General features: G+C 35.7%; 1 protein-coding gene across 1 annotated transcript; it reads left to right on the top strand.

The window, feature by feature from the left end:
* Positions 1–775: 775 nt before the first annotated feature.
* On the top strand, positions 776–3,546 carry LOC120267780. The gene is made up of 2 exons (XM_039275464.1): positions 776–1,756; positions 1,863–3,546. Exons 1-2 carry the CDS (start codon positions 1,374–1,376, stop codon positions 2,269–2,271), a joined length of 792 nt encoding a protein of 263 aa, XP_039131398.1. The 5' UTR covers positions 776–1,373; the 3' UTR covers positions 2,272–3,546.
* The last annotated feature ends 6,246 nt before the right edge of the window (positions 3,547–9,792 follow it).

The following is a 9,792-nucleotide window of genomic DNA, read 5'->3' as shown; positions in this document are numbered from 1 at the left end:
TTCCAGTTGTTTATGTAAGAAATGTGTAATATTTGGTTTTGAATGGCAAATGGTGTTTGTTATTTTTCTACATTATTTGTATGGGATATTGTTAATGATATGAAGCTTATTTAAGTTATTAAGTTCTCCATTAAGATCATGTAAATATCCAAAACCAGGATGCTTGATATATTTTTTTTTACATGTTGGTTGCACATTTACATCCAAAACCAGGATCATTTGTTATTATTTCCATGTGGTATCCAATTTAGTGGGACCAAGTTGTTTACATCAATGTTTAATTACTTAAGTCATGAGGGTCTATAACACGATCAACTGAACATCCAAGAACATGGTTTTTACATTTTTTTTTCCAAAATGTTTGTTACACACTTACATCTACTTTATTTTTTCCATTAGCTTATTTAATTTGTTATTGACCATGTGATTTTATGCCATGAACTGGTCAAGTTTTTATATATAAAAAGGTAATATCCAAAGACACCAACTGTAATTTTTATGTGTTATGCCATGAACTGGCCTATTTAATGTGTTATCTACAAAAATCCAAAGATACCAACAATAATTTTTTTCAATCATGTGTCTATTTAGGAAATTGTACATGTTGCACAATTTAATTAAACTAACTAATTTCATTTCAGCACCTAGTTGTGACTATTTCTCAGTAAGGATGTATTGCACTCATGGAGATTTGTACAAGTGGGAGCATAGGACATTGTGTGGATATGCAGATTATTGCAGCGCAGATAAAATGTCCAAATTAGAAATCATCAATATGGAAAAAGAGATGGAAATAAATGTAGATGGTTATACTTTTTGGTGGATGGATCTTAGGAGTGGAAGGCATGCTTTGAGAGAAATAAAGGATGATAAAGATGCTTTGGACATGTCCTTGTCTATTGTTGGCACTAGAATGATAAGCATATATGGGTAAGGTTTCTAATGCAGATGTCAGTAACATATGGCAAGAGCTTATTGTGTTGGACACACATGTGGAAGAAGAAGTGGAGGATGTGCAAAGGAATGAAGAAGTGACAGCAGATGATGTCTTAGAGGATGCTTCACTTGGGATACGCATGAAGGGAAAGAAACAGGATGAAGACAGTAAGCTCCATAATTCAGAGTATAGCTTCCAAAGTGAGGATGATGTAGGAGATATTGATGAACAAGACATGCTTGCACCTAATATAGAAGTACAAGAGATGGTTATAGGAGTTGGCAATGATGGTGAAGAGGAAGTTCAATCAGACTATGGTATTTTTGATGAATTGCAGTCCTGCTCTTCTATAGATGAGGAAGATATGAGAAAAAGGCCTACATATGCAGAGTTCAATGATGAAAGTGATATGAAAGACCCCTAGTTCAGGATTGGCATGAAGTTTACAAGTTTTAAGCAATTTAGAGTGGCAGTAAGAAACTATGGTATTAAGAACAGATGCGTGATGAAGTTCAGACCCAACAATAGCAAGAGGTGCAAAGCCTTTTGCAAAAAAGGCTATCCTTTCTACCTATGGGCTTTATTAATGGCTATAGATCGAAATAAAATCCAGATTAAATCAGGATGTCTAAAACATGAGTGCACCAAAGACCACAAAAGCAGGAATGTCAGTGTACAGTGGATTGCTCACAACTACTTGGAACAATTTAGAGCAGACCTTTCATGGAAAGTTGCAAGGATAAATCAAGCTGTTAGGAGCAATCAGAGTGTTGGTATAAGAAGACTCACTGTATGGAGGGCCAAAGCCATTGCAACTAGGTAGTTTTTTTTTAATCATAAACTTGCATATGAGTTAGTTATAATATGAATTACTATCTCACTTGTTTACAATTTTTTTTCATGTGTTATTGTGTCACGAGAAAAGGTTGTTAGAGGGTGATGAGGAAGATCAGATGAAGATGCTCTATGATTACAGGCTTGAGTTGCTAAGAACGCACCCAGGATCAACCATTATGTTCAGATGCATTATAGGGATGTTCCAAGTAATGTATGTATGTCTATCACCTCTTAGAGATGGGTTCCTTGGAAGCTGTAGGTGTATAATTTCTTTAGATGGATGCTTCTTGAAGATCTTCTATAGAGGACAATTGCTTGCAACTGTTGGGATAGATGCAAATGATTGCATCTATCCCATAACTTGGGTAATGGTGGATAAGGAGAACTATGCTAACTGGAAATGGTTCCTAGAGTTGCTCACTGCTGATTTGGAGATAAACAATAGCCACCACTGGGCTTTTACTAGTAATAGGCAGAAAGTAAGCACTTCAACCTAAGATATGACCTAAATATTATTAGCATTAAGTTTCTTCTTTCCTTGTTGATTCATTATTTTTTTTCCTTCTTTTATTGCTCATCATGTATAGGGGCTCATACTTGTACTCCATGAGTTATTCCTAGAAAGTGAATATCGATATTGTGTTAGGCACCTCCACTCAAACTTTAGGAGAAAACCCTTAAGGACTAGTTATGGAGAAGTGCTAAGGCTAGCTATCTTCCAGCATTTGAGAGAGAAATAAAGCTTTAAAAAGTCTGTCTCCAGAAGCATATGAATTTATAAAAAAATTAACCCACGCTATTGCAGTCAAGCACATTTTAATATCCAATTTAAGTGTGACATGCTCTTGAATAATCTGTGTGAGTGTTTTAATAGTCAAATATTGGAAGCAAGAACCAAGGGAATAGTTGCTATGAATGAGATGATTAGGACCAAGTTGATGATTAGAATTCAAAGAAAAAGGGATGACATGCAAGGGTGTGCAACAATGCATTGTCCAAGGATTATTAGAAAATTAGAGAAAGCAAAACAATTGAGCTACTCTTATCATACAACTTGTCAAGCGGGGATAGCTATCAAGTTCTTGGCAATGATGGTCAGTTTATAGTAGACATTGAAGGAAAAAAATGCACTTGTAGAAAATAGGAACTAATTGGGTTCCCTGTCCCCATGCAATATCAGCATTGTATTATAACAACAACAACCTTGAGAGTCAAGTAGATGATTCTTGCAATGTCAGTACTTTTATGGCAACATACAACCACATATAAAGTCCAACAAAAGACAAGAATTGGTGGACAAAAAGTGATCATGGCCTAATGACTCCCCCAGAGCTTGTGATGAAGAGAAGAGGCCGAAGATCCATGCTCGGGAGAAAGGAGCCAAGTGAAGAAGAAATAGGAATTACAAAGGGAATGGTAAGTAGGAAGGGTGTTAAAAGCAGTTGTAGCATCTGTGGTATTCAATGGCACAATAAGAGGTATCATGGAGTGAAGGTAGGTATATAACTAATGGATTTTTTTTTTTTGTCTTTTGTCTTATTTATTTCTTTCTTTAGTATAAAATGTCTTAATATATGCAAATGCTACAGTAAAAGGAACAGCATGGCAATGGACCCCAAGATAGGCAATCCAGGGAAGCAGCCACAAAGGTGAGTATATCATCAATTTAGTTAATGTTTTCCCATTGTTGTGGTTATCTGTTTGGCCCTAATTGCTCAATTTTAAAGAAAAAGGATGTAGGATAGGCATATGAACAACCTTTTGGAGTAGTAACATGCATTAATGTGAGTGCTTCAATAAGTATTAAAATACATTAAATAAAGCTAAACACCAATGGAGGAAAAAACAATGGCACATCCAAAACTAGCCTCAAAGAACCTCAAGAAATATCCAGAGAAGCTCTCAAGGAGCCTACAAAAAAACAACTACAAAATACAATGTTGTGGAGCAGCTTACAAGGAGAAAAAGAAAAAATTCGTCAAAGAAGCCCCCTACAACCTCAAGAAGTTCAGTGTTGAGGCCTAGGGTGAGGAACAAAGCTATTGAAGATAAGAACCTAGGTGGAATTGCAGCCAACAGAAGAAATATATGGCTGCCACCAGGATTGGGAGGTGCTAGTGGTTTCATTCCTGGCTACAGTAGGAAAGCTTAGAGTGTGTAACATTTTGTAATGTTTTGGCTAATATCCTTTTTTTTTTTGTGGAGATGGTAAACAACTGTTAAGGGAATTTGGTAGAAAATGTAACTGATAGTTGCATCTGTGTAATTATCAGAGTTTGGAATATATGCTTAAATTAATGAAATATGCAGTTTTGTTATAAACTACAAATGAATGAAATTATATTTTCAGCTTGTAGATTTTTATTAAAATTGCTAATTTTGCACAAGAAAACTGCAATTTTGTTGGGTTAATTGATTTTATGGTGAATTGTAGTTTTGCAAACTACAACCCAAAAACCGAAAAAGGAAAAAAATTGAAATAATTCAACATATATAGAACTTGTTCTTTACTTAAATGATGTCCCTATCAAAAGAAGCTTGCATCCGGGAAAGGGGGAGGGGGCAGAGAACTCCTCTTGTGGTGATTTTACGCAGGTCCAGTGGTTTGGGAGGAGAAAGAGGCGAGTCTCAACCATTCGGATGAAGGAGGAGGTGGAAAAGGGGAGAAGAAGGATGAAGTAGGGTCCTTTTTCTAGGGCTGATGTGGCCGGATGATGTGGATAAGTTGTGGCTTGTGTCATTTTCATCTTGTCAAAGAAGGCAAGGTGAAAAAAGCATCCAAGAGACACAAAAAGGGGATCTTGCACTGATGTGGCATTCGTGACTGGGCAGAGGATGTGACACGTAAATGTTGGCATTTTCATTCCGGCGTACAACTCAGCATTTCGCCACTGGACACTGGTGAGTACCCTCCCATTGATAATAAATTTAAGTTGAGTATCCCAAAAGAAACAAATTAAACTTTGATGCTCAAATGAAAAAAGTTGTTTGTACATTACCCAACTAAAATTTTAACCTAGATTTTAGCATTTAGGCAAAGAAGGAAAAAGGTTAAAGTAACGGTGATGACAAAGTTAGATCATTATCTTGAAGATGATGTAGTGATTGATTCAAAAAAAAAACTTTGATGTTTTGGTATGGTGGAAGGTAAATGGGATGAATTTTCTGACCCTACAAAGTATTGTGAGAGTTATTCTTGTCATTCCTATATCCACAGTTGCTTCAGAGTCTGCTTTTAACATGAGTGGAAAAATGTTGACTCCTCATCGAAGTTGCCTTCAGTCGAATACCATTGAGGCATTTGTATACAAAATTGGTTATTAGGATATCCTCTAGGTATTTTATTTATTATTTCATTTGTATATAAATTATTGTTGATATTGCAGTTAAGATTTTGTTATTATTGTAGGAGTTGAAACTCTCAATAATCCAACCGACAATTTGGAGGATCTTGAAGATCTAGACACTATAGGTATTGTATCTTTTTTAATTTATGTACATTATTTTCCATACCGATTAAATTGTTTATTTATTTCACTTATTCTTTTGTTAGAATCGTTGGATACTAATGATGTAAGCATTGGTGGATTTAGTTCTTGAAGATTTTTCACATATAATTAGTAAGTGTGTAACTAATTTTTTTTCCTTGAATTTAATGATAATTTGATCATATCACTTAATATATTTTTTTATGTTTTTGTAGGTACTTACTTTCTTCGGATAGTCAATCGTATGAAGGACATTCGAATGTCATTTCTGTCTTTGTATTGTAACCATACTAGTAAACACCATGAGCCTGAAATGTTGAATATGATAATATGTGCTTTCAATATGTGCTGCTTTTTTGGATTTTATAAAAGCCTATGATTATCTAGTTTTTGGGTTGAGTTTATAATCGGAGTTAAAATGTTGGTAACTTGCTGTTATACTTTTAGCAAATTCTTAGGAATGAGGATGGTGATCTCTCTATTTTTGGGGAGACTTATTCTAGGGACATGTGCTGGGATGACGTCAACTCTTGTGATTTTTTGTGATAAGCATATTTCTGTCACGGTATGTTTGCTAATTATTGTAGATAATTGGGTTTTGACCAAAACAACGTTGGAATGCAATTTTCAGGATAAGCATGGTTCGAAGTATGGTCGGAAGCACGGGCGTTTTGAGCCCTGTGCATTTTACTGGAGTCTGCACAAGACTTGGAAGCAAGGTTTCGTCTCTCCTAGCACCAGGGTGTTGATGGAGCACGGTCGGTAAGTACGGGCGTGTTTACACCCATGCATTTTACTGAAAATCTCTTGGAAATATTAGCACGGTCACAGTGCTCTTTGCACTATCATGCTCAGCAAGCACGGGCAGCAAGCACTAGCATGCTTACACCAATGCGTTTTATTGGTATCGACCTGAAGATCACTTCCCAGCATTTGGAGCCAAGTACGGTCATTAGCGCAACCGTCAGCAAGATCGTGCTTGTATGGGGAAAGGGGTATTTATGCCCTAAAGTTAGATTTCAGAGGGATCTTCTTCTCTTTTTCTAGAGGTACAGGTTAGGATAGCGGTTGGCATCATTTAGGGTCGGATTCAGAGTCGAGATACGGCAGGATAGGAGGATTTCCGGCGATGATCATCTTTAAGCCTTCTTCGATGCAACTGTGAAGCAAGAAAGGAGTCTAATGAATAATCTTTATTTCTCTTATTGCTTTTCTATAATTGATTATAGAACCATGAGGGGTTGGGAGGAACGCAAGTGTACTTGCCGATCTCTTAATAAAGTGTGCATAAGTGTAGAGTGTAGGTTTACAAGGAATAAAGTGAATATTAGTAATAATCCTAATTCCGAAAATTAGCCTAACTAATAAGGTGGTGTGTGTGAATAATAGAAACCAAAAAGAAGGAATACAGAAATAAAACTTGAGAGAAATCAAGGAAAGAGACGATGTCCGGGCATAGTATTCGTCTAGGGTTATGAAGTACAATACAAAGGTTACCTAGGTATGCAATCCTATTTGAACCAAAAGATTTCCAGAATTATACAAAACCTTGATTTCTCAAGTAAAGTGTAATTGAATAGGTGCAGAGCTGATACAGACATCCACACAATCGCATTAATATTCTGTGAAACCTTATTGTGGGCTAATGACAATCTCTTAAGTAAATAATCTCTCCCCAAATAGAGAGATTATCCCTAATCCTAATATAGAGCAGAAATTCAATTTCTCCTATAATCCACTCCATATGATTACAAAGAGCACGGAGGTTATTACTAACCAACTCAGAAGGATTATGGGAGACATAGTCTCCGAAGTACCCTAAAAAGAGGCGTACCCACTATCTTCTCGAATTGCGGCAAATCTATGCTAGGTGGGAATTTCTTCTCATTACGTAGCAATACTAAGTATGATGGCTAGGGCTTTCACCTCGTTAGAAATCAAGCATTCAATCACACAATTAGACTCAAATAGATATGATTGCAAATAAGAAATCAATTAAAGCATCAAAGATCCAACAACAAAGTCAAAGATATAAACCCTAGAGTTCAACTATTCCCAAACATCATGAAAATTAGTTCTCCATCATTGGAGAGCAATAATCCAATCTAAAGGAATTAAAATACATAAAGAGAAAAACAAAACTCCCTCAAATCTCACAATATCCTTGGATAAATGAAGTTCTTTAAAGATTCTCCCAAATCACCATCGAGACCTCTCCACGAACGGCTCCCTTAAAGCTTTGAACCTTCCCCTAATCTCTCCCTCTTGTTTTCTTCCTTCTTTGGCAAACTATGCAATGAAAACTTTCAAAATCGCCACCCAAAGGACGGCCAAAGAGTAGAGAAGAAGATACCACCGAAAGCCCTAATTTCTGGCTTTTATAACTTAGGAATCGGGGGTTCCACTATAGTAACCCTTATGATCGTAACGGTTGCCAGTAAGGTTATCGGGTTGGAGCTTATGACCGTAACCAGCCCGCAACATCGCCCATGAATTGTGATTTATTACACTAACCATGAACATTACACTGCTACAGTAACTCTTACAGTCCTAGGCTTATGCCCGCAACAGTGCCTGTGAGGTTCTCGAGTTAGGCTTACGGCCGTAACCTACCCGTAACAGTGCCACTAATAGTGATGTGATACAGTAACATGAACAGTGTGCTGCTACAATAAACACCGTAATGGCACCAATAAGCTCACCCATAAGTCAGTCTAAAAACTCTATTTTTCTTTCAATATTAGCTTAAATCACTTCAAACTTGTTCCTCTTGATCAATATGCCCTCATTCTAGCCTGAATATGAAATAAAAGCAAATTAACCACAAATTAAACCATATATTCAACAATTACATGCAAAGTGCTATGAACAATAATAATAAAATACATTCATTCAAGCACTCATCAGGGGCTAACCTTCTTTCTGTATCCCGGATTATGAACCTTGACATTATGATGTATTGACTTGTGTTATTTGATTATTGAGTTTCCTTGTGAACTCTTTTTTGTTTATTTGGATTATCTTCTTTTGCTAATTGCCATTGATGTTTGTATGTTGTAAAACTCGATGTGGGGATTGCCACTTTCTACGAGAGCATTGATGTGGTGTGCATGTCTCTCATAGTTGCAATTGCAGTCAAGAGTGCATGTTAACCATAGATTGATTTCATGCTGTCTAGAGGATAATATTTATTTTTTCTAGCTAAGGTACACATTATGGAAGGGGTTGAATCTGCTCTGAGCCTTGAGTGAGGATGTACTCTATCAAACCCTTCATAGGTGGTCACCACGATCCAAGGAGATGTCCATGTAATCAATAGCACAGTCAATACATTCGTCAAGGGGATTAGTCCGGGATATTGTCTTGTCCATTGCTATCTCTACAACCCATAACCCTGTCTCTTTTTCCACTCTTTTTTTTCTACTTTTTCTAGTAGTTTTCATTATTGCAAATCCAATCTTTTAAATCGGCTAGATATTATGAAACGAACGAGTATTGAGAGCTTTTACCAGTCCTTGTGGATTCGACTACTCGATTCCATTGGATACACTTTATTACTTGTACAACCCATGCACTTGCGATTACACAAGGGGCGTATCAGTGGGTTCATAAGAATTAGAATATATATATTTCTTATGTGAAATGCAAAAATATCTTTAGAAGGAGGCTGAATTTTTTACTTTATTACATCATTTAATTTTTTATCTACTCTTTGTGGATTTTGACATGTTGGTGCAAGCAGAACCATGGTGATGAACAAACATTATTATTTTTTTTTAAATAACATTTTGATGATTTTCAACTGATGTGGATTTTTGTTCTTGTTGTTGTAGTTTTGTGTGGTTTGCTTTTGGAGTTGGTACTTCTATTTGTTTGATAGCCTTCATTGGGTATGTCTCTGCAGAGATGACCAATGGTTGTTGTCTCTGTTTTGTATCCTAATTCATTTGTGTTTTTAAAGATTATACTGAAAAGAGATGATAAATTAGTGTTAATTCTCTTGTTTTTTTTTATCATTTTGTGCTTTAGTTTGATTGTTTTACTGTAATTTTCAGTAACTACACTTGATTCATGGTAAGTAACATGATAAACAAAATGAAATATTTTTCTTCAAAATTTTGAGTTCTATATCTTGCTTATTTTCCTACGCTTTTATCTTATAATCTCTCTCTCTCTCTCTCTCTCTCTCTCTCTCTCTCTCTCTCTCTCCAGCTTTTAATTTCATAACTATTCTTGATATGGAATTTCCTTCATCAAATGTTTTGTTTTACTGGTTTACTGCATCTTTTGTGCTATAATCTCAGTATATGTGGTATGAATTTTGTATTTTTCTGTGATTGTAAATAGCCAAAAATTTACTTTAGATTTTTAATTCCATAACTAAAGCTAGTTCATGGATCTTTACATGATAACATAATGAACTCTCTTGCATTATTATCTAGTTTTTTTTTCTATGTTGATTTTTTTACTGCATTATTGTGTCATACTAGTAAAAGAAACTAAATCCTATTCTTTATCATATATCTAATT

Source organism: Dioscorea cayenensis, chromosome 8 (assembly GCF_009730915.1).
Source record: "Dioscorea cayenensis subsp. rotundata cultivar TDr96_F1 chromosome 8, TDr96_F1_v2_PseudoChromosome.rev07_lg8_w22 25.fasta, whole genome shotgun sequence".
NCBI lineage: Eukaryota > Viridiplantae > Streptophyta > Magnoliopsida > Dioscoreales > Dioscoreaceae > Dioscorea > Dioscorea cayenensis.
This window is presented reverse-complemented; position numbering and strand designations above follow the sequence as displayed.

Coding starts and splice junctions, on each gene's coding strand:
- LOC120267780 (XM_039275464.1), top strand. CDS start 1,374: ATGAAGTTTACAAGTTTTAAGCAATTTAGAGTGGCAGTAAGAAACTAT. Junction 1,757..1,862: donor GCCAAAGCCATTGCAACTAG/GTAGTTTTTTTT, acceptor TCACGAGAAAAG/GTTGTTAGAGGGTGATGAGG.